The sequence below is a fragment of the Arvicola amphibius genome, chromosome 6, assembly GCF_903992535.2.
Source record: "Arvicola amphibius chromosome 6, mArvAmp1.2, whole genome shotgun sequence".
NCBI classification, from domain to species: domain Eukaryota; kingdom Metazoa; phylum Chordata; class Mammalia; order Rodentia; family Cricetidae; genus Arvicola; species Arvicola amphibius.
The window spans coordinates 120527882-120553715 of NC_052052.2; the positions used below are offsets into that span (position 1 = coordinate 120527882).

At 39.8% G+C, this 25834-nt stretch overlaps 1 protein-coding gene and 1 non-coding gene across 2 annotated transcripts in view; one reads left to right on the forward strand and one right to left on the reverse strand.

Annotated features, from left to right (window-relative positions):
• Pou6f2 (POU class 6 homeobox 2) overlaps positions 1–23158 on the reverse strand; it is a 472454-nt gene extending 449296 nt beyond the window's left edge. Inside the window, exon 1 of the mRNA XM_038334628.1 lies at positions 23054–23158. Within this exon, the coding sequence (XP_038190556.1) occupies positions 23054–23158 (105 nt within the window). The remainder of the gene's footprint in view (positions 1–23053) is intronic.
• A 2222-nt stretch (positions 23159–25380) lies between these two features.
• Positions 25381–25529, forward strand: LOC119818123. The gene has a single exon (XR_005286032.1). It is a non-coding gene; the product is annotated as a small nucleolar RNA SNORA57 (small nucleolar RNA).
• The last annotated feature ends 305 nt before the right edge of the window (positions 25530–25834 follow it).

Sequence of the window (25834 nt, forward strand, 5' to 3'; positions counted from 1 at the left end):
TGGCGCGAGGGCTGCAGGGAAAGGTTTTCAACCCCCTGCCTCTGGAGGCTGTCGCCTGTGACAGGATCAATACCAGGGTGAGCAGCACAGGAAGCTGACGGAAGATTATGAAGATGAGGTGAGCTGTGGAATTACCCTACAGGCTCTGCTCTTTCTCTGACCTCGAATCTCATCAGCCTCAGACGTAGATGGAAAACCATCAGGACAGAGACTGAAAAAGAGAGGAGGACGGGTCGAGTGGTGCGAGGCAGAGCCAGTGCAGAGCCTGGCTGTCGGGTGGCTGCATGTTGTGGTCTCAGAGGGCAAGCTCTGTGGCAAGGTGAGGTGGCATCGTGACCAGCAGGAAGGCTGCCATGACTCGCCAGCAAAGCAGGTGTGCAGTGATTGGAAACACCTTCTTTAGTAGGTTTTCCTTACAGTGAGGACGATTCCTCTTCTACTTTTGGACCCAGACAAGTAGCATTTCTGTAAGTAATCTGCACAAAGTACCATGGAGAGGTATATATACAAGGAAACAAAATCATAAAAGAAAAAAGAAATAGGAAGGTGGAAGGAGTCAGCCTTGCAATTGTATTATAACCAACTCTCAAGAGAACCAACGATGTTCTCACAATTACTACATTGCTACATTAATCCCTCCCAATGACCTAACATTTTACTCTAAGCTACAGCTTAAATACTCTCCTACTTCTGAACATCACAGTACTGAGCACCAAGCTTTCAACTCATGAATCCTGGGTGAGCAGATTTAAACCCTATCCAAACAACATAGCAAGTTTATTGCAGCTCACTGTTACAGCTCTAGTTGGCAGCAAGAACCTGGGAGAGTGAAACCTAAAAATGAGGTGGACTAAAGTCTCAAGCAATAGCCAACTTTATTCAGAGCATCAGACAATTTATACTCTGAATGTTAGGCAAGGTGGTAAGCATTTAGGCCATATATAGTCACAAAGCCAATCTATACTTGGAAACTCTTTGCATAGCAAAAGTGAGTAGCGATGTATAACCTGAAGCAAACCCACTGTTGTGTACCATACCTCAGAGGGGCACGAAAGCACATTACGAGAATGAACCCATGTTTTGGTGGAACAGAGGTTACAAGACTTTGTCTTGTTTCCTTGGAATGATCTCACAAGCTCTCAGATTTCTCCTTGCAAAGCTTCATTCTTGGATCATGTGCTGAGAATTCACTATCTTAGTAAAAGTTTTTATTTATATCTTGATATTTATCACAATTTGGAATTTTTCTTTGTTTGTAACTTGCATACAAACAGGTTTCCTTGCTTATACTGTAAAACAGGTGAGGAATTAAAAACTCTTTTGGCTATCATTCCATCCCTGGTGTGCTGTGTACTGGCTAGGCAACAGTAGGTCACCATTTAATAAAAGCTACAACAATATTTAATATATCCCTGTTATCAACGCTAACTCCAAACAGAGAAAACATCTAAATTACCTGTGGTGATAACTATTCTTTTATATAATTTGTCACAGTTTGGGAATCTTTTGCTTTGATATCCATATAAAGACTGCTTAAGCCTATGTACATGTACAGATCCTAAGGAGAACTGGTAAAGAGAAGGACCTGGGTAATGTGAGTCAGATGTGGAAAAAAAAAAACCTGTCTATTCAAAAATATTTTCTTCATATGTCAAAGATGAAATTAATCTACTTGAATTAGCTTTTTAAAGCTAACGTAGCATAATATCACAAAAATCCACTTTAAAATATAAATGCAAGACAACCATTCACATATGAATTCATTCACATATGAATTCACATATGAATTCATTCACGTATGAATTCATCTACAGACTGAACAAAGAGAGCTGGGCAGGGCATTCTGGTTTGCCAAAGACTGATCTGTCAGAAGACAGGAGGAAAAGGAAAGTCGGATTGTCCATGAGGAGAAATCAGTCGCTGCACAGGGAACAGGAAACAGGAAAGGGAAGATCTATATCCTTCTGGAGACTCTGCAATCAAAACTTCAGACAATTCTTATATTTTTATTCTGTTTCAGTAAGCATGTTTGAATGCACCAATTTATAAATTATAGGGAGAAAGAGAAACAGGTCAAAAATGTTCATTCTCCAGTCCAGGACTGAAAATGTAAAAAAAAAAAAAAAAAGCTAAGAAGAAGCTGGGAATTGGGGGGAGGGGGCAGTTAGGGTGGGGTATGTGGAAGAGATAAAGACGGTGTCTGGAGAAAGACCGCAATGGGGGACGTGAACAGTTTAATGCTAGTTACTGATGGAGAGTCAACACGGGCAAAGTATTGTTCTTGCTTCACCAGACAGTGCAGATGATCACTAGATAACGTAAAAGCCTTGTAAGTAAGTCAGCATTTAACAACAAGGGGCTCTCCATCTAGAAAGGGATAGACACTTAAAGGATTTCCCCAAGAGACTGTATCAGAAAGCGTCAAGTAGCAGAGAAATACCTGCTGGCTTAAGGCCAATCTTTTTAACCAGTGTGCTTAACCGGCATCCTCAAAGTGTGCTGGCTGGAACTGGAGAAAGAGAGGCGCTTGGCTCCACTTCATTGCCCCCAACCCTCACTCAGGCACCAGGAGCTTTCCTTGACTTTCATTCACCAATTAAATTATAAGAACTAAACATCTTTATACCTTCCTCGCTTTTCAGAACTCTGGTTAAAGAATCTTTCCATTAAGAAGAGTAAAGCGCAAGTTCTCGTTTACTAAGAGTTACAGTGAAGTTAGAGAAACGAAGAGACGACACGTCTTCCTGGCTGCACTGGAAGAGACGAGAAAATGTGGTCAACGGTGTTGTTCCTACATCGCACATGACCAGACTGACTCAAATGGACTTCCCTTCTCAGAACTGGCATAGCAGAGTCGCTCCAACAAAGCAAAGCTGATACCAAACTATTGTTTAGAAATACTGCTATCACAGAATTACTAAGAAAAAAAACCATTAAGTCCAGAACTGTCATATAATATAATAAGCACATACACTGGTAATTGGTTATATTAACCAAACCTGAGGAGAAAGTTAAGCGTGTAAAGGCAGTGGGTACAGTGTCACCTCCGAATAGACCAGAAGGGCTAGAGCTTATTTGGGGTATAAAAAAAAGCCATGATTCCCACAGCAACAATAACTTAACTGGTTGAACATATAGTATATTATGACATGAAAGTTGACACCACATACAAAAATACTAAATACTACACATGCCTGAAGGGTTCTCATTATTACCACTGTGGGAGTTATAAGTTCTGAGTGGCGATAGAAAGGGAGTCAGAACCAGCTGAATAACCTTGGATCAGGCCTTTATGGAAGCCCTGTGTGCTCATGTACTTCACAAATCTTTATTGAGTGTCTAGTCTGTGTAAAGCATTGTACTAGAGGCTGTGCAAAAATATGGGGCCTGTCTCAAGTAGCTTATAAAAAACTATGTTCACTGGTACCTAACCACAGCTTTATAACAAGTGAGAGAATTCCTCATGCTGTGGCCAGGCAGTTGGTTCCACCTTTCCCAAACGTCATGCTTAAGATGTAGAAATGCGGCCGGGCGGTGGTGGCACACGCCTTTAATCCCAGCACTCGGGAGGCAGAGGCAGGCGGATCTCTGTGAGTTCGAGGCCAGCCTGGTCTACAAGAGCTAGTTCCAGGACAGGCTCCAAAGCCACAGAGAAAAACCCTGTCTCGAAAAACAAAAAAAAACAAAACAAAAAAAAAAAACAAAAAACAAAACAACAACAAAAAAAAAAAAGATGTAGAAATGCTGCCAGACTCTCCACCCAACTACTAAGGCTAACTCTCTATTGCCCACTACTGGGCTCCCCATAGTTAATTAAGCTTCATGTGCTAGTCTGTCATTTCTTTCTTTGCTTCCTCCCAACCTTTAAAATTAATCTTTATTATCTAAAATTCTCTAAAAATTTCCACTCTACTATCTATCCTAATCTCTACATATTCAGATCTCCAAAAAGCATACACATACCATATGGCATTTCAACAAGTATCTACCATCTCCTTACTTATCCTGCCTACCTATGACTAAATACACGTGTGCTTGTTAAAAATGGGGTCATATTGAGCGTATCACAAGCTCACTGGCACTGGTGCTGAGTGCTACATCCTGAACATGCTGAGCTGTGCAATTCACTTCAGTACACCTTAGTCACTGCACAAGAGAGCTCAGGCAACAACGAACTTGATGAAAACACAGGCGAAGATTCTGTTTTTCACCTCTAACCTTAGGAAGTTTCAAAATCAGGATGTCACTGGTAATTTATTAACCAGAGAAAAGAGTAAATCAATCCATAACTCTATGCAGAGTTCATGTGACTCTCTGGAGTTTGAAGATGGAGAGAAAGAAGACGCAATGACTGAATCATTGTAACGATGGTCATGAGAAACACAGATGGACTCACGCAGATCATTTCACAAATAATAATTTGGACTTCATACTTTTTTTAAAGCTTACAAAGCTCTTGTTTTAGGGGTCACCAGAAGTAGAAGAAGAACTGTGAAACAAATGCCCAGAGAATGGAAGTTTATTGACCTTGACCAAATCAGTTAAAACATTTGAGTTTAAAACAAATGTCTTCAGCTGGATGTCCTTTATAAGTTCTTCTCTATCTACATATGCTTCCAAGAAACATGACCCTATCTTGTCTCCCTACACATATCCATCACTCTATTAGTTCCAAAGCAGCTGGAATTTAATTATTCTCAAGGTCTCAAAATATGCCCAACAAATAATAAACAACCTTTTCTTAATTAATAATATTTTCCCACTATTTGAAAAATATTTACTTTCAGTGTGTCTAGTACTTCTAAGACCACTTATAAACTTTTGTCTAAGAACACAGGATAGATAAAAACAGAGTACACATAGATTAAGGGCAAGAGAAAATTAAATAGAAAATTGCAATAACTCTAATTCAAAACTGAAGATATATGCCAAGATGTATGGCTCACTCTGAGCACTGAAAGGAAGGCAGATACCTTTGGAAGGGCAGGCAGAACTCTGAAGGAGCTGTTTTCCCACAGCGAGGGACAGGACTTAAGAGGTAGAAACTGTGGTGGAAGCCTAAAGGTGTGGAGGGAAGGAATTCCAGGTGCTTTCCAGATGTGATATCTAGTTTAAGGATGGATGTTTAGAGTCCAGAGGAGAGACTGGAAAGAACATTAGCTTGTGGGAGATGCCCAGGTCCTCTCATGATGTCACCGCTGACTGGGAATCAGGAATTGTGTCTAAGTAAATTCTCCAGCAGTATCCCGGCTCAACTGGGAACAAAGTCAACAGAGAGCAGGGGGATTTGTTTCCTTAAAATACCCAGCCAGAGTCCAGGGTGTTTGTCCGCTTGGCATCTGGGTCTTTTGTGCAAAAGTGTTTAAAGACAGAAACATATGAAAAGCGCCATGACAGGAGGCACAGGACCTGAAGGCAGGAGGAGGTTACTTCAACAGTCCAGGAGAGAAGAACAAATTCAGAAATGAATTAGGCCAGCAGAAATGAGTAGAGTATTGCAACCCAGGTGCATCCCATGAACACTCTAGGGGCTGGAGAAATGATGACTCAATAGTTAATAATACATAAAAATCTTGAGGAAGACCTAAGTTCAGTTCTCAGAACCCATTCACAACTCTAGCTCCAGCGTATCTGATGACCTCCTTTAGCCTCCACAGACAGCCACATTCATGATTATGTGCACACACACAAAATTAAAACCAAATAAATATTTCAAAAATAATTTTAAAAGACATACGCTTGTTAGGATGAATAAACAGAGACTGACTGCCCTAGTTTGAATCCTAGCTCCACCCCTTGCTCATACATATAGAAATATGCTTATTGCAATGTTCTTAGAATGCTTAGTGTAAGGCAAGTGCACACCATTGTTTAAGAAGAACGTGTTTTAGGAAAGACAGCTTTTGCACACAATAAGATGTTATAAAGGGAAAACCAAATATGTAAGTAAATGTGGTAAATTTAAACATAGTAAGGTAACCAGGAGAATAAATATATCGAGAAATAACAGCTGATGATACTGTCATTGGTTGGGGTACAGAGGACAGGAGAAAACCTGGGTAAAACTTGGACTGTCTCATTTCTGGAAAGGAGAAAGAAGAAACAGGATTAAAAATGGATTGGAGGTTTTAAAAAATTACTTTATAAAGTTGGGGTTAAGAAAACTAAAACCCACCGGGCAGTGGTGGCGCATGCCTTTAATCCCAGCACTCAGGAGGCAGAGGCAGGAAGATCTATGAGAGTTGGAGGCCAGCCTGGTCTACAAGAGCTAGTTCCAGGACAGGATCCAAAGCCACAGAAACCGTGTCTCGAAACCCACCCCCCCACACACACAAAATAAAGAAAACTAAAACCCTTCAGAATGATATATGCCAGTAATCCCAAAATGCAGGATACTGAGGAGAGAGAATTGTTAACTTGGGGTCATCTTGAGTTACACAATGGGACTCTGTTTCCTAACAAAAACAAAAATGTAAGCAAGCCACTAGGGGGGCTCAGGAAGCATGGTCAGTACCAGACCAGTGGAGAAGAAATGTCTTATACTGAGAAGTGGGCCAACAATTGTTAACAATAATACATATTTCAAAATAGCTAAAGGAAAGACCTTGAATGAGTCCATAGTAAAGAAATGAAAAATAGTTTAGTGTATGGGCTTGTTAATTATCTTGATTAGGTAGGCATACAGTATGTTCACATGTAGCAAAATATCACACTGTATCCATAAACATGTACAATTATTGTTTTAATTAAAAATATAAAATTTCCTTTAAGAGAAGCATACTCAACAATATCCTGCAAAAGACAGAAGTGGATAGCCACTTCCTTCACATTTTCACAAAAGCTGGAAGTCAGAAGTGAGCAGAAGTGGTTGGGAAGGTCTTAGAAATGAACAGTACCTAAAAATAAAATCTTCTCATGTTCATGGCAGATTTTCTGAACACCAACCACTGGGCTCTTTTTCTCCATGAATTGTTTTACTGAGTTCTCACAGAACCTATTGTGGGGGTCATTTTCTAGTTTATTTTTGACAATTTCATACATGTATACAACACATTCTTGTCATATCCATCCCTCCATCCTTGCTTCCTCTCACTTCTGTCATTACCGCCTTGTTCCCCCCCTCAAGTATCCAGTCCATTTTTATTTATGCCTTTGGGACTTTTTGGTTTTTTGTTTTGTTTAGTTTCGTTTTATGTTTTGTAATACTTGGAGTTTAAGCAGGGCCACTGGCATGGGTGTTAAGTGTGAAGCTATCCTCCAGTGGCTACACAATTGAAGAAAATTATTTACTCTCATTTAGCAGCCTTGACTGCCATAAAATCCTGTGGGAAGGCCCAATGATTTCTCTCCTATCTCTGTCTAAGTGTTTACTGGCTCAGTCATGGGCAGGCCCTGTGCCGGCAACAATAGCTGAAGTGGGGTCTCGAGTGCCACAGTTCTATCAAGTCCATAAGAGAGCATTTCACAATTCCCCTCTATGTTATTGGCTCTTATTGTTTTCCAACACCCTTTCTATTACGTTTCCTGTGCTTTTAAAGGGGTGGGACAAGTGATTCATTTGATGAATGCTTAGAACTCAACAGTTGCTTGTTCTCAACACCTTGACCAGCTATGAGTGTCTGCATTAACTGCATGGAGGAATTTCTTTGATGAAGGCTGAAAATAGCACTAGTTTATGGGTAAAAGCATAAATATTTATTAGGCAGGGGCCAGTAAGATGGTTCAGCAAGTAATGCCATTTGCCACCATGCCAATTTGATCCCTGAACCCACATGGTGGAAGAAGAGAACTTCCTACCAATTGCACAACCTCATGTGTACCTCAGCAATGGGAGCCCTAAACTGTAGGAGCACATCATTCTGAAGCTATGTGAAAGGCAATCTGGAAGCAGGAACTACCTGCCAGACCCAGATGGGGTGAGACATGGAGCCACCAGTCAGTTGGTAGGAAAAGCCAGGCATGAGGGGTGGAGGTTTTGGAGATTAAGTGCAGTGACCTGGGGACATAATGACTGGGACGTGGAAGGTGCAGGAGGAAGCGAGAGGCAAGGTGGGGAGGCACCACAATGCTTCTTAAGGTTCCAGAGTAAAAGGAAGGAAAGCAAGGAAATTTGAACAGGCAGGATAAGGATTCAAGGTGAAGGTTTAGGCTTTTGAACATCTGGGTGTGAAATAGAGGTGAGGGCTCCACAGAGTCCTGTGCTGTCCGAGGACCTGCGATGCAGGGCTCTGTGGGTGGAGAATGCAGAAGCCTTGGTCTTGGTTTTCTCATTTCTCAGATTTTCCACCTCTTTTGTTCCCCTCTCTGTTTCGGCCACTCCCCAGTTTTGTGTCTGTGTTGCTCCCTATTCTTTCAACTACTTCTCCATATGTATAGAGGATTTGTTTGCAACTCCAGAGCATTCTGTAATGAAATTGAAACAGGAAATCTCTCTACAGCACGTCCTAGCAAACAGCAAAAAGCTGTGTTAAACTCTCTCTCTCTCCTTTATTGAAAGCCCTCTCAGGGTTTTAAGTGGATTTAGTCCATCACGTTGGAGCGCCAATCTGTAGAAGGAATGGCGGGCTCTGTCCCGCCACCCGGCTAGCTTTACCCAAAATAATTATACGAAAACTGTATTCTTTTAAATACTGTCTTGTCCATTAGTTTTATTGGCTAATTAACCCATATTTAGTAATCCATGTAGCACCACAAGGGGTCGCTTACCAGGAGAGATCTTAACCTGCTTCCATCTCGGAGAGGAGAGGCATGGCAACTAACTATGGCGACTGCCTGAAGCGTCTCCCCAGCTCTGCTACCTTTCTCCCACAATTCTACCTTTCTCCCACAATTCTGTTCTGTCTACTCCGCCTACCTAATTTTCTGCCTCTTAAAGGGCCAAGGCAGTTTCTTTATTAATAATGAAAGTAACACATAGACACTCCTCCATCATAAAATCATGAGCAGAGTACCCCCAAGCCCCCAGACATGGTTTCTTGAGAGGGGAATGAGTGGAACTAAGGCAGCTCAAAACTTCAGAGCCGCTTGAGAGGGGCACCTACAAAGTTAGAAGTTAGAAGAGGGCCCGCTGCTATAAATTCTCATACTGAACAATCAACAAGCCTCTCAGTGCCAACAGCACCTCCAGAGGGACTCAAGCATTGTTAGGTAATAGCCAGGGGTTAAAGGAATATGGTATATATAATGAGAGAAAAACCCAAGTAGTCTTTGGCAACTCTTTCAATTTTCACTCATTCTAATATAGTTATGATCCATTTTCACAGAAAGGAAGGAAATAAAGAAGAAAACAAAGAGGAGGAAGGGGAGGGAGATAAAAGCTTCTGAAGTCATCTAAGCCTAACATACAGGAAGTCAAGATCCCCTGTCATTCAAACACCCCTTGCTCAGCCTCTCAGTCTGACACTACTCCATCAAGATGCCAAGAGTACCACTTTCCAGCAAAACGGGTAGAAAGCATCTTCACAGAAAAGGGATGGAGAGAGGAGCTTCAGTCCTCTGTTCCTGGCTTCATGCCAACTCTCTCCTCAGTCCTGAGAGAACAGATTCATCACCACCTTGATATCTGATATGGTCTGGCATCCCTGGCCCCAAATTTACAAGAGGAGTCATCTTTTCCATTGTGTTTTTTTTTTCTCGAAAGAGACAGAAGTCCTGGCTTCTCATGCTGTCTAAACTTTTCTCTAGTAGAAAGAACCAAGATAAAATACAGGTACACAAGAAATCACGAAGTTATAATTGTATATTGAAGGTCACAGTCTTCATTAAGCCTTATAAATTATAAGCCAAAAATAATTTTAGGAATTAAAGAATGTTCTTATTGACCCGCCAACTTTAGTATAATTAAACAAATGCATAAGATGCTAACTTTTTAAAAACAGTTAATACTAGTAATTTGTTATAAACTTAAATGACAGCTGGTGAGTCAGGGATGAGAGATTTTATCTTTTATTTAAATGGTCGCCAACGTAAGTTAAGCCTCTCTGTGCTGTGTAGGCCAATAATAAGACAGATGCATAGGGGCAGCATGATCTTTTGTATTCAACATTTCCTTTACAAGTATTTCCTGATGAAGATTTGGTTCATCTGGGAAAGGAAGAATGCCACCAAAACTACTAGAGGAAGAAATATGCAAGCAGATGAGAAAAATTCCAGGATCTATGTGCTCAAAATCTCTGCTGCTCCTTCTGCCATTAAGGCTCTAACATAGTCCCACTTCTTTCTCAGAAGAGATGGCATCAGTCTGCAGCTCAGAGCTTAACCATAACCAGATCCCTTCCCTTTGATTCACAGCAGGCACCAAAAGGAGAGATGTGGGTGTGGAGATGTGGTAGACATGACACAAGATATATTATACATCACCGAATTACAGGTCAAAGGGAAGAAGGATAAGCAAACCATGTACTATGTTCCTTTCTGTTCCTTGTGAACTTTCAAAGCAATAAATACCTTGTTGAGGATCATTTCAGGAAACCGATGCATTGTTTTCTGACTGTGTATTCATGGAGTCTGAAAATATTGTTATGAGTTAAAGTTAAAGGAGATATTTTGGAAGAGAATTCTCTTAGATCCTACAATTTTAATGCAAATGCAAAACAGACTGAAGTTTTGTGACAATTTCAAACTACTAGATAAAGAAGAGAAATTATGTTCTCAGCCACACCTACTATCAGGATCACAAATATTTAAGGTGCTATTGACAGGGAAAAAATGAACTTAGGAGGAGGTAAGCAGAATAGAAGAAACCCACCATCTAATTCAGTGCCAAAAAAAGTTGAATTGAAGTAGGAACTGAGGTGGCACAATATAAATCCACTTTCCAAAATTTGATTTAAGTCTTCAGTGATGTCACATTGCCATAATTCTTAATGGTAACAGCAAGGACCATAATTAGTGCCTAATGTAAGCATATATTAAGCATTACTCTTTCCATTGACAGCGTTTTAGGCCATGTTCCATTTTGTGCTTTTGTGTACAATTAAGGTTTAGCAACCCTGATACCAGCATTTTTATACTAAATACCAACTTTACCACTTATTGCCCACTTGATACTGTCTTCTAGGCTCAGCTCCCTGGTCAAGAAAACTAGGTGGCACCCATATTTCTCACAGACCTCCTGTGAGGATTAAACCTTTGTTGCAAAGTGTCTAACTCCTACTAAGTACTCACTAGCTCACTAGTTCACGGATTATCATTAGTGCTCTTGATTTGAGACAGCTGAATATTTAAGCCTTTTCTGTTGTTTTCTAAAGGTGTGTGTGTGTGTGTGTGTGTGTGTGTGTGTGTGTGTGTGTCCATGTGAGTAAGCCATATGCGTGCAGGTGCTCACAGATGAGAAGTGAATTCTAGAGTTGTGGCTGACAACTGTGTGTCAAGGCCAACACTGTGATTTGCTGTTGAGAGCCTGTTCTGAGCTGGAAGAGACAACAAACTGTTCTGATGTTTACAGGTGAGGATGGTTTGTGAAACCCAGAGTACTTATCCTGGCATCTGGGGGAGAAGAGAGGAGGGGAACTTGTATTTCTCCAGTGGGCAGTTCAGAAGATCAGTTTCCAGGAATCTCTGCAGAAAAAGCTGTCATGAGTAGTCCCTACGAGTCCTTCTCCCCTATATAATGATATCTTATTTATGTTTTAATAAGTAAAACTTGCGGGAAGATCAGAAAAACAAAACAGCCAACTCACTAGAAAAGTCTTACCTCTACCAAGGCTGGGCGACTGCAGACTGAGCTGAGCCTGTCTCCTTCCGTCATATATTCCCCTTTAGTGCTGGGATTACAGGCGTGACTCCCTCATACTGAAATTAAAGGTGTGAGCCACCACCACCTGAATCTGTTTCTGCATTGATATAGTGTGGCCCAGGATGGCCTTGAACTCACAGAGATCGTCTACCTCCATCTCTCAAATCCTGGGATTAACCACTGCCTAGCCTCTAGTGGCTTAGTTTTACCTTCTGATCTTCAGGCAAGCTTAATTTATTAAAACAAATAAAATATTACAATACCACTAAATAGAATATTTCATTATTTCCAAATTCTCTTTGTTTTTCATGTACTTGAAATAACATGATTAAGATCCACAATCACAGATATCCTAAAAGAAATGTAAACCGTAACTTCTAACACGTTCTCCTAAGTATTCAAGTAGCAGACATTTTGCCTACTTACCAAAACACCAAGTTAGTAGAATTCAAATGGTAATTCTGATTATGTTTGGTTCAGTCTTCTCTCAACTGCATTATGTAATACATAAGAGAGGTGAAAGATTGGTCTGATACAAAATGAAATATAGGAAATAGGAATCTAACTGGCAGCCATTACTATGAATTGCTTGTTGTCTTCTACTCACTAATCTAGGTACACTCAGTGTGTCAAAGGCTGGAAGCACCATTGTGTATCCTACTCAGGAGCAGTGAGGCCCATGTTGGAGTGTATGGCATGCACTGTGGTCAAAGGAGTAGCTAGCCTGGTTTTAGAGTCATGACATACCCAGCTGAAAACCAATGCCATTAATCTATCTTTCATTTTTTAAAGATTTATTTACTTATTATGTATACAACATTCTGCCTCCATGTATGCCCACATGCCAGAAGAGGGCGCCAGATCTCACAGATGGTTGTAAGCCACAATGTGGTTGCTGGGAATTGAACTCACAACCTCTGGAAGAATAGCCAGTGCTCTTAACCACTGAGCCATCTCTCCAGCCCCCTATCTTTCATTTTTAATATTACACTTGATCATCTATCTTTTTTAGGGTTACTATTGCTGTGATGAAACATCAGGACCAAAAGCAAGTTGGGGAGGAACGGGTTTATAAGGTTTACACTTCCACATCGTTGTTCATCAAAGGAAATCAGGACAGGAACACAAACAGGGCAGGAACCTGGAGGCATGAGCTGATGCAGAGGCAATGCAGGGGTGCTGCTTACTGGTTTGCTCAGCCTGCTTTCTTATAGAACCCAGAGCCCCCAGCCCAGGAATGGAACCACCCACATGAACTAACCCCTACACCATCAATCATTACTTAAGAAAATATCTTACAGCCACATTTCTGGAGCCATTTCCTTAAGTAAGTCTTTCTCCCCTCAAGTCTTTCTCCTTTTTAGAACAGCTGCAGCAGGAGAGTGGAGCCAGCCAGAGCCTAGAAGACAAGGTGTGTGTGCTACAGAGGCCAGAACTGAAGAAGTGACTTAGGCTCCCTGAAGGAGCCAGAAGATAGTGAGTGAACACCAAATAATTAGACATTCAGTTATTTCTACTGTTAGAGTTTGGTTTTGCTTGGTTCAGATTGTGAAGTGTCCTAGTTCTTCCCTCTTGTCGGTTTTTAATTTAATTTTGATTCTTTATATGCGTCCACAATGGAAAGACTTTCAACTTTTAAAAAAGATTTTGAATTTTTAGAGAGATTGGATGTTTTCAGGAGACTGAACTTTTCATGTGTTTGAATTTGTAAAGACTGTGGGACTTGGGCTAGAGAGATGGCTGAGAATTTAAGATCACTGACTGCCCTTCCAAAGGTCCTGAGTTCAATTCCCAGCAACCACATGGTGGCTCATAACCATCTGTAATGAGATCTGATGCCTTCTTCTGGCCTGCAGGTGTACATGCAGGCAGAACATTGTACATGTAATAAATAATAAAGAAAACATTTTTTAAAAAGACTGTGGGACTTTTAAAGTTACTTATGTTTTTAATGTAAGATCTTGAGGATGAGTAAGAAAGGAAAGGTGGCTCACGCCTTCAATCCCAGCACTCTGTAAACTCAAGGCCAGCCTGGTCTACAGAGTGAGATCCAGGGCAGCCAGGGTTATACTACACAGTGAAATCCTGCTTCAAAAACAAAACAAAAAGGAAAGAAAAGAAAGGTGTGGCTTGTCAGTGACATGTTTGTGTTTTGAGTTGACAAGGGGTCAGTTGTGCTGTCTGGACTAATGTCAACTTGGCACTCAAGCTAGAGTTATCTGAAAGGAAAGAACCTTAACTGAAAAAAACGCCTTCACAAGAGCCAGCTTTATGGTGTTTTCTTAATTAGGGATTGATAGGGAGAGGGCAGCCAATTGTAGGTGGTGCCATCCCTGGGCTGATGGTCCTGGATTCTATAAGAAAGCAGGTTGAGTAAGCCAAGCATAAGCTCCTGCCTCCAGATTTCTTCCCTGTTTAAGTTCCTGTCCTGACTTCTTTCAATGGTGAACAGAAATGTAGATGTATAAGCGAAATAGCCCCTTTCCTCCTCAACTTGCTTTTGGTCATAGTATTTTATCATAGCAATAGTAACCCCAACTGATACACTATCTCTTAGCAAGGGACATGTATGAGTATTTTTGCGAACGCAGACCCCACTTAGAAGATTCTGGAACACGTTCGTTTACACTAATTGGTAAGAGTGCTTATTTTTAAATATTGGGTGCTCAGCAAGAGAGTACTGAACATCCAGAAAATGGAAAAATGGAATATTACAGAAAAGAATGTAGATTTAGAGCCAGACATGGTAACATATGCCTGTGGACCCAGGTTTTTTTGCGAGGCTGAGGCAAGAGTAACTATCATTTGAACACAGAGTTCCAGGAGATTTTTTTTTTAAAAAAAAAAAAATGGAGATCTATTTTTAAGTAATATGTAGTATTCAATATATGCTTATAAATATATGCAATAAGTTGTAGAACTCTGTAAAATATGAATGTACTCAGGTAGCACAAATATTCTCTATGCTGATACATCCATGGAAGCTTTCCAGAAAGAGAGATAAAAATTGTTAGTGAATAATAGTTTGAAGAGAGGGAAATAAAAGGTACTTTGCTTTCCAATTTGTATAGTTCCATCTTATTGAAACTGTTTCCCAGAAGTATGCTTTATTTTATAATTCCTTTTTATTGCTTTTATTAAGCTATAGATTTTTCTCTGTTTCCTTCCTTACTTTATAATTTCTTAAATACTTTCTTAGGTAGCTCATCTCAATCTTGAGTGTATCTAAACTGTGTATCACTGTGATGCTGCACTCTCTCTCCCTGTTTAGGAGAAATACAGAAGAGAGAAAACAATCCCAGCTTGTATGTCCTTGTAGGAAGTAGCTACAAGATAGACAAACCTGATTTTGTGAGAGAGTAGAACAGTCATTATCTTTTGCTTCTAGATATCAGTGTGTTCAAATTTCAACTTGGAAAGCTTGCATGCTGTTTCTACATTCTCCTCAACAACCTAGTTGAGAAGAGTGTTTCAAAGAACTACCTAATATGGTTTTTTATATATTAAATTTAAGAGACTTAAAACACCCTCAGAAAATTAGAAGTTAAATAGATAATCAAGCCTTTCAAAAAATCCTTAGTGTGTGTGGTGCACATGTACGTGTTCACGTGTGCATGTGTACATGCACATATGTGTGTGCATGTGCTTGAGTGTGTGTGCTAACTGGATTGCCAAATGAACCTGTTTCATTTTTATATTTAGGAATTGGAAATCTAAATATGTTCAATCACACACATACAAAATGTTTTCCATATAGAAATCACAATTTTAACTCTTGAATATAATATTAATTTTCTACAACAGAACGAATATGATTGTTTTGAATTTAAGCACATTTTTCTTTGTTCCCATAAGCCTTTGATTATAACTCTAGGCATCTTTTGCAATAGCAGCATCAGAAATGTGCTAAGAAATAAATCCAAGAATACTTAAAGTCCACTCTATTGAAGAACATTTTGAACCTGAGAAAAGAAATGCAGCAGAAATCTACTTTTAAGACTCTGGACACCTCTGTTACATAAAAAAAAAAAATAGAAATGTTCAAACTTGGAGTTTTTATATTGCAGCCAAATTTCTACAAAACCTCCTATTTTTCCCAAATTCTGACCTAGGGCACTTCACCCCCAATCATCACTTGTGCCTTCCATTCAACCAGCATCTTGTCAAATCTGGCTGCAAGATTAAGTTTCCCAATTCAGAATTCAATATTGTAACCCTAAGGATATAAGATCCAAGCTGGAACATTCTGTTTTTTTTTTTTAAAAAAAAAATGGATAAAATTGTTTCAGCCCAGAGACCGCAGTTGGCCCAGACCGCAATGATGAATTGTCAGGACTGACACTAAGTGAAATGAGTTTGATGTTCTTGGCTTTACCCGTGCACATTAAGCAGCGTTTTACATTTGTCCCAACTCTCAACCTTTTGGGGGAGAAGTTGAAGGAGTCCTATGATCTTGTGTTATGGTAAGGTTTATAAAATCAACAAGCTCTGGCAGGGCTGTTTATCTAGCTTTTTCTGTTTTTCTCCATTCCTGTCCATGCTGGCCTTCAATTTTAGAGAAATAGCACTGAAGATTTTTTTCCCATACATCTTCAATATTGTTGAGGCTCTTGATATCCAAACTTCTGTTTCTATATAATGCTTGCTTCTCTAGAAACTAATGCATTTTAATGAAAAACCATGGATGTGAATTCTGCACCGAAACCTCTAAAGTTTAAAGAGAAACTTAGCTTCTCTAAATATGATGCACTTTGTTTTCTTCAGAGGGGTTTGCCTGAGTTCTGATGAGTGTTAAAAATCTTTTATTTTAAGGGACACCTAAGCTTTTCAAAATATACCTGTTTACGTCTCTGAGCGTTGGAGAAATAAATTTTCTTCTTAAAATAGTTTCTAATTATTCATGTAAAAAGCAATGTTGACACAAAATTAAGCCCCAGAAACACCCACTGTGGTAGCTTGCTCCTTCAGAGCTTCAGAACACTGGTCAAACTATGTCAAAAATGTCCCAAGGATGTCTGACAGTGTTCTTTAATTCTGACATTCATGTAAGACAGCAACAGAAAGGGAGAGCTTTTTTTTTTCAATTTCCCTTTAGAGATTTTATTTTTCTTAAATTGTTTTCACCAAATATGATCTCAGTTACAAAGTCAGCTGAAGTAAAATTATGAGATAACAAAAACCACTAAGGTAGCAAATGTGTTGGGGTTTTTTGCTATTCTTGAGCACTTGTCTCTCCTTCTGGTGCCTTCCTGCCTGGGCAGCCCCCCAAGATTCACTGTTCGTTTCTTACTCATTACTCTGACTCTGGAGCACAGTGAGAAAGAACAGAATGGCTGACAGGCATAAGGCAATGAAAGGAGAGAGCAGATGCCAGAGCAATGCTCTGGAGTGAATTGTCCTTCTCACTAAAGGTGGTCACACATTTGTTTGCGTCTTTGATCCCAGGAATGGAGCGCTGGTGATTACGTGGGGACATCTTTACTCAGGAGTAACCTACCTCTCAAAATAGGTGAGATTTATTCTGTTGACTTTTTTACCCCTTACCCCAGATCCTTTAGTTAGGAAGGGGCTGCCAAAGACAGTGGTGTTGCAATTCACTGGAATCTGAACCCAGTATCAACAGCTAATCTGTCTGGTGAGGAAAGAGTCCTTCCTATCAGGGGAGATTTAAAGCTAGTGGGAAAAAAAGCTATTTTCCAAAGACCAGCTGGGTGTAAGAATAAAGTATCTAACTATTGAAAGACAATCTAGAAATTTTTCTTTAATATAAATAATTAAAGATGCTTTCGGTCATCTTACTGCTGTTATTTATTTCTGGGGGTTTTTTGTCTACAAAATGTTAGCTCTGAAATAACAATGTGCTCGTTTATGCAGATAAATAAAATTAATGCAAGCTTAGGTTATGAAGGAAATGAAGTTGTCAGGTAAAAACTAAGCGTTCACCATCATTGGCTCACACTGTGGGACTGGAAGAATAGAAGACGATGGGAAGAGAAACGGAGCCTTTCTGAAATGAGACGCTGGTGCCTTCCTCTGAGTACCATCCTCAAAGACAGACTCAGAAGAGAAGCACAAGAATTAAAACTGATACAGGTCTCCAGCGTAATCTCAGAACTACTCAAGGCAGTGTGGCTCAACAGAACTTTTTCCACGTACTTGAAAAACAAGCCCTGAGCTGTTGTTTATTTCACTGGAACGCGTTAGATCTATTAAGAGGAGGAAGGAAAGTAAAAAGGAAGGAAGGGGAGTGGGAAGAATAGGAAAGGAAAGAAATGGGGAATAAAACAGTGACGCTGGCTTCCGTTTCTATTTAGAACAGCTATACGGGTTTTTTAATAAATGCAATTTAATTTAAAAGTGATATAATTTATATTTTCTATTGATGTTCAGTTTATGGTCAATATTTACCTTTCCCCCACATTGTTTCTGTGCGTCTGATCCTTTTATCTTTGCATTTTATTTCCCACTTTTAATTCTGCTCTTTCAAATGTTAGCAAAAGCAAGAGCTCAAACAGCACAATGCAGCTGAAGAGCAGCGTTTTTCCACATTTGCAGATGTGTTCAAAGCTAATTTTGATGCCAAAAAAAAGAGAAAGATGTTTGAAACTGCTCAGGAATGTGCAGTTTGCACAGCAAGGCAAGTCAGTGGGAAAACATCTTCCTACCCTGACCTCCAGCCACTGCTCCTCGTGATTTAACAGGCAGCTCACCACAAACTTTCCTTCACATGCTTATTTCACATTATTATCACTGCACCGATGAGATGACTTCATAATTTACAAACCCACATCAATTTAAAAATATTCAAAAGACAGTAAAATTGAGGGCACCAGACAAGAATCACCTAAGTAGCATTAAACTGGCGCCTAAATTTGTATATTATGAAGAGTTTGACATCAATAAAGACATAACACACATTAGTGAATCTAGCACCATTCTGTGTCCTAAGGAAATCTTAAAACTGAGTTGTATTTTACTAAAACACTAAACCACCTATAGCACCATGGGAAGTGTATTCTCAACTAAATTTGAGCAATGATCATTTCACATCCTGAAATGTGTACATTTATTGAAGCAACATATCCGTTTCAAAAAAGGTCATTCAGATCCACGTGTATAAGACAGGGTTAGGTAAGTACCAATGCAAAAACTGTCTATATCTGGCAGGAAAGTCAGCCTAAGAAGACCGTTGACAGCATGCAGGACATTGACTTGCTACTAGGATCTTCTCCCTAGGCAACCTCGACCTCATGGCAGCTTGAATGTGGCTCAGGTAAGCAGATTATTTTTAGTATTACATTGACTATTTTCAGGAACAAGAAAAGATGTAGATAAAACTGTATTTTAATTGTTCTGATACTAAAACACAACTTCTTACTTGTTTAATCACCAGAAGGTAAAGTGAGAGAATATGCACAACCACAAGTCAAATACGGGACACACAGAGACAACAGCCTTTCTGAGCTATTAACACGGGCTTCTAATGTACAACTGTGAAACACCGCAAACTGTATAACTCTATGTGGAAAATAATAATAATAATAATAATAATAATAATAATAATAATAATAATAATGTGCAACTGCGGAACACTGCAAACTGTATGACTCTATGTGGAAAAAAATATCTATTTTATAGGGAAGGAAAACTGCAAATGCTCTTCAATACCTTTCCAGTATTATGAGAATACACAGCAGTTGATGTCTTCATTCTTGCAATGTTCTCTGGAACTGCACCCATGACCTGGTTATTTCTCTCCCATTACTGGCAAATTCCTAAATATGCTTAAAAAACACTTTTAAAGAAATCTTATTCAACTTATCTGTTGTTTTTAATACCTAATATAACACAGCATCTACTGGTAATATTTGCACCATAGTCTATAGACCTGTGCTGCAGCCCAGGCCCTCAGGGCTGCACATCAAGATGGTAGACCTGCCAGTTTCTCTGGGGAATAAAGTGCCAAGAGTATTAGACAGAGTGACCAGTCTCCATGAGATGTGTAGAAAGCAAAACTGTAAAAACAGGCTGCAATTCTGATGGACTCGTTTGTCACTCACAATCACAGCTCTGCAAAAGAGAAAAGATGAAGTAAACATTTAATGACCATGAGAGGTGGATATTTAAGCCTTTGTTTTTAAATGATAATTGGAACCCATGAGTCAAAGCCTCCTTAACTGCTGAGCTCGAATTTATTTTGAAACTATCGGAAGGATAACAATCCAGTCTTCAAAACAAGGGTTTAGGGAACTTGCTACAGACAGTTACTATCAAAAATCTGATTTGGTTTCTGAAAATTGTATGAATGAATTGAGTTTCTTGGTGTTGATAAACCGGGCAGAGAGCTTGTTCTTCCAAGTCTAGACTGCTTAATTGCTTGCTTGAGGGAGGAAAAATCCTCGGGGAGAGGCATATATGAGCAATATCTGCTGTGTGAAGCCAGAACTCTCCCAAGCTAGATCTTGCTCAGAAATGCAGAAAGGTCTGATCTTCCCTTCCGTTGAGGTGACTGTACACCTTTGATCCTAGAACTGAATGAAAAAGAAAAGCAAAAAAATGACCATATTTCATGGGAGCCTTTTATAGTACTTTGAGTGAAAAACATAGCTTGAAACTGTTTATTTGCTTCTCCAAGCCAAAGCCATTTAGAAACAAGAATCAGAACAGAGGAGAAGTAAAAATAAAAACACCAATATGCATTCTAGAAGGAGCAAACATTTGCATTATCAGACAGGACTGCCCACACCTGCTGAGTAGGTGGTAGAGGATATTTAGTCAAGGACTTGGAAACAAAGCCTTCCTTGCTGGCTATGAGGGACCGCAAAGTAATTTTTTTTTCCTTTTTCTTTTCCTTGTGTTACAAACAATCGGTTGCAAAAACATTGTTATCAGTGCTGTAATAGTTAAAATGAATCAGTTTCAAGTGTTGATTACTTCTATTTTTGTCTTTGTAAGCATGGATCAATTTAGACTTTTATGGTATTACATGAAAGACTGTATGGTATTTTCCCTTCCCTTTCAATAGTGCTTCAATTTCAAATTTAAAAAACGAATATTCCAGGGTGTGCCTTTGAGCACTGAAATTCATATTATTTTCAAAATAACCACTTCTATAATTTCTATCTTAAGAATAAGCATGAATTTTTAAAAGAAACAAATAATTTATGAAAAATAATGCCAGAAAATGTAGCTATTTGAATGCAATGATTTACAAAGTATCCATAACAAGTCACTAGCATTAGTGTGGCTTCTGGATACAGACCTTAGGAGATTCCTGGGATATACACAAGACACAGCTAAGGAATAAGCACAGGTACTTAACCTTGACAAATCAGAAGGCTTGCATCTGTAAAATACACACCGGTTCATCTTTAACGGGACATAATTCAGCATTTAAAAAGTATATACTCTTACAATTGATTTCCAATAAAAAAAATCTTAAATACCAAACTAAAAGTATTCCTTCTGATTTTTTTCACTAGAAACAAGTACAGAAAGGAAATCAGAGTAATTTTTCCAGTACTAAGCACCATAACTAGCTCATGGAGAAATAGTATATGCAACTGAAGAAAAGTTTTATTAAACAGGATGAGACAGCTGCCGTGGGTTCAAATTTTAATCGTATACACAAACCTCATCTACTTTAGCAGATATTTACCTAACTCCCCATAACAAAATTATCTGGGCTCCAACTGATATACTTTTCTGTCAGCAAACACAATAAACAGAGCAGGTATCCGCGGTATAGAGAATTAGTTGCATGTTTTCTCCTGACAAGCATATGAACACAGTCTTCACTTTATAACACGCCAACAGAATAAAAAAATAACTTCAAAGTTGAAAATGATTCTTTTTTTCTGTTCAAACAACCATATGCTTCTTTTAAAATACTGTGAGCATGTGGAAATATAATATTATATAGCTGACATTTTCCATCTACAAATGCATTATGAGATGTGCTGCTATTAATAAGCTATGTACCTTCAGCCTCCTGGAGTGCTTTGCTATAATTTGTTTGAAAACAGAATAAGAAGGTCTATCACTACTGTGTAATTAACATGCAGCAAGTACATCTTATGTCTTCACCTTACCACCTTGCCTTGCCTGGAAAGTGTGCCAAAAATAAAAAAAAACCTAAAACTTTTTAGAGTTCATAAATATTCGTAACCACATTCTGATTTATGAGTTAACAATTCTTAAGCAAGCATAAAGAACTTAGAGAAAAATTTAGCAAAAAAACACATTTAAAAGAAAAACTGTATAGATTCCTTTTTTTTTTTTTTTTTTTTGCGCACCCCACCCCCATCACCCTCCCTCCAGCAGGGCACTGCTATTCCTTTCAGCACTTCGGTTATCAGAAGGCAAATGAAAAGAAAATGATCCTCTCCTCCTCTCATCTAGCTTACGACGCAAACATTTAAGCAGAGACATAAAGTACCTATTTAACAGACAGCATCAGACAGAGAGAGCAGGACTCACTGACCCATTTGGAAGACAAAGACGACAGAGCAGCAAAGCTCTAAAAATCAGCTTGTGAGGCCTCTGAGAGACATCCTTCTGGTATTTCATCACAGCAGCCCAGACCAGTTCACCTCCCTGGATACAGAGAGGAGGAACTAAATAGAGCTGTTTATTAAAGCCGGTGTGCTGGATTGCATTAGGAAGCACGGGCAGGCCACCTGGACCTTTCAGATTGTGGCAGTGTTTAATTTGCAGCCTGCCCCTCTGCAGCAGAGCAGGCAACGGCTACTACTCCATTTCCCAGGCTCAGTCACACACCACCGGGGCTAGAAGTAAAGGCACTTGTGTCTGTGTACTTATATTTTCCAGAGAGAGAGAGAGAGAGAGAGAGAGAGAGAGAGAGAGAGAGAGAGGGAGAGCGAAGAATACAATCCAAATAAAAATATTGACTAGCACAATAAAGAATTGTCACTACTGCCTAGGAAGCGTGGCACTTTATTTTCTTCTCATACTTCATTTCTTTCAGAGATCACAATCTACGCAGAATAAAAATGAATAAACTCTTAAAATGAAAGTTTTTTCATATTCTGCCCAAGTCGTAAATTTGCTATGCTCTTTGAATTTCTTGGTGGTGGTTTTGTTTTGGTTTCTGTTTAAGAGCATCGCACTGAAGTTTCCAGCCGAGCTTTCCTAGCCAGATTTAATGGGTGCCTTTCGCCTTTCGCACTTGCAGCACTACGCTGGCAGGTAGCTGAAGACGCAGATAGAAAGATGGTACAGTAAATATGAATTATGTGAATCATATGGTGAGACCCTTGTGGAAAAGGGGGAGTTGAGAAATGGCTGACTCCATACCTGACCAATTACAGCTTGCATGGTCCCCGTGTCCTGCTGCGCTGGGAGATCGCAATCCATCATATGTTGTCTTTGAAAAGGAGAATGGGGGTTTCTGGCATGCATCTGTCAATCAACTTCTGCACTCACAACCATCACCAAAAGCAAGGGGGAAAAAAGTCAAGCTGCTCCACCAAATAGGATGAGACTGTCATGTGACCTCCGGCAGAGACGCACACACATTCACTACCTCCATAGAGCGTAAGAATTTTCTGTAGATATGAAAAATGACATTGACAAATATCCAATACCAAGTAAATAAAGTGAGACAAACAGCTACTCACCAAAGACGAAATGTTAGCTGTAGTCTTCTGCTAAAGGTGTATAAAAAATAAAAACGTGAGGATTCTTTTTAATGTGCTAGAAATATATTTTATAATAAAAATAACTTTTGTGTAATAATCGAGTCTTTTTACAATATAAATTTTTAAAATAATAATTCTTTCTTGGACTTCCCTTAAGCTGTCCCTTGTGATTTTATTTTACAAACTTTAAATGACCTTTTGACGATATGCGGTAATCTTCGTAGTTTTATAAAAAGTCACCTTATATAGAAGCTTAAAATATTAACCATTATGTATCACAGATGCCCTGATATTTGTTGATTGGAGATGGATATACAATCATTTGTGTAAACTCAAATATAAAATATTCAAAGTGTGTAAATAGTGGTCACTAAACTTTTCATCTTCCAAAAGGTTAGGGAAGGATTTACTTCTAGCTCACCCAAACTGATGTACCGTCATGACAAATACTTCCACTTTTTCCCCCATTTAAATAAAGCTATTTGATTACACTGTAGAACAGATTGCCAGTGCATTGTGACCCATCTATTACAACACCTGAAAATAACCAAGCAGCTTTTTAACCCTTTCAGGATTTCCAACCTGCCTTTGAAGACAATCCTACAGATACAGCAGACTTGCTCGTTGAAAAAGCCCACATCACAACTGGCACTATTTATTTATTGACTTTGTAACTTATTGGTTCTGTTTGTCCACTTTTAAAACTGGAGCTCGTTAATTACTGTATTTTCCTTAACTAAAAAAAAAATCAGAAAGATTTTGTGTTACAGAATGAGAACTTTAAGACTGAAAACGAATGTTAATGTTAAACTTGGTAAGTGGTAAAATTAAAAGAAATGGCTAATACCCATTAAGTACACACACACACACACACACACACACACACACACACACATACACAGCAGCAGCAGCAGCAGCAGCAGCAGCAGCAGCAGTAGCAGCAGCAGTAGCAGCAGGAACATCCCCAAGCCGAAGGAAACATGCATGCATACTGCAGGTCATGAAAACTAAGGACTGGAAAGTCCCCACTAAATACCATTCGAATTCACAGTCCACGCTGAAGCCTCTGTTCTGAGACCCTAGACAGAGACGCCAACACAGCGGAATGCTTCTGCAGTCAACCCAAAACAGGACCTTACATGTCCATCATCTGCCCTCTGCCCAAGATGGGGTCAGGAGACTGAAGCCATCGGGACCATCTGCTAAACCACAGTGGGAACCTGCAAGGGCTGAGCCAACCCTTTCTGTAACCTGACGGCTGCAGGGGCTGGAGGGCTGGGAGGCTGTAGTGAGCTCTGGGGACGGCTCAGCAAACTCTAGGCAAAGAAGCAGAATGATGGCCAGACCGAATCGCAGGGGCGGGCAGCATGAGCATTTGTTCAGTGCCTGGGGATTCTGGCTACCCATGGCAGAGCCTGGAGTGGTCCCGGGACTTTTGGCTTTGGCAGCACGAGGTGCCCAGCTCTGCTCACAGCCAACCCTGAGCCAGCTTGATGGGGAAGCCTGTGGGCTCCCTAGCAGCCGATCCTCTCTGACTGCTACTTGACTCTAGATGTTCAGCGTCCTCCAGGGACCTTAGCTTCCTAAGTGTCTTCCCACAGGATCAAGGGTGGGGGATGGGGGCCAGCTATAGTATGAAGAGGAGACCTTTTAAGCGCCTTTTTTCCATATTCTGGTGTTTGTGACTGGTTACAGGATACCACTGCTTGCTCATAACCTGTCTGTCTGATATCAGCTGCAATTACTGTGGGTGAGCCTGGAAGAGAGCCTGAGCCAGGCAAGGCTAGACTTTGCCTTAATTCATTATCTCCTGGTGAAAATCCAGGGAAGCTTGAAAGTTATTTCCACTTCACAGATGCGGATCAGAAAAATAAATAAAAGAGCTATGATTTAAAGTTGTTTTAAATCCAAAGATGGAACTTTATGAAACTGGAGTCAGGGGGCAGTTGGGCGCTGCTGGGATCTGGGCCTGGCCTTGTATACCCTCCATTTCTTGGCGGGGACCAGGCGTGCGGTCCTGCTCCCCGTTATGTACGGAGGCAGAAGGAAAGGGCTCCGGCCCTCTCGGCGTTATGTCTTCGGTGCCTGCGGCCTCCCGTTCGCCGGTTCTATCCTCAGACGCCGGGACATCTCTCGCAATGCAGAAATGTAGCCAGATCCGGCAGTCCCCTCTATGCGGTACTCAACGCTCTTTTATTTTGGTTTCAGGTCTGTGGATGATGCCCCGGAGTGACAGCTAACGTCTTTTCTTTTGCGGTTTATTGTTGGATCAGTAAAGTCAGTGAACCTAAAAAAAAAAAAAAAAAAAAAAAAAAAAAGAAACTGGAGTCAGCTAACATTTAAAATCTTAATTTTAATTTAATTATAACAATTCAAATTGAAACAACGGCTGTCTTATATGAGACAGTGACTTCAACAAATATTTATGCCAAGTACT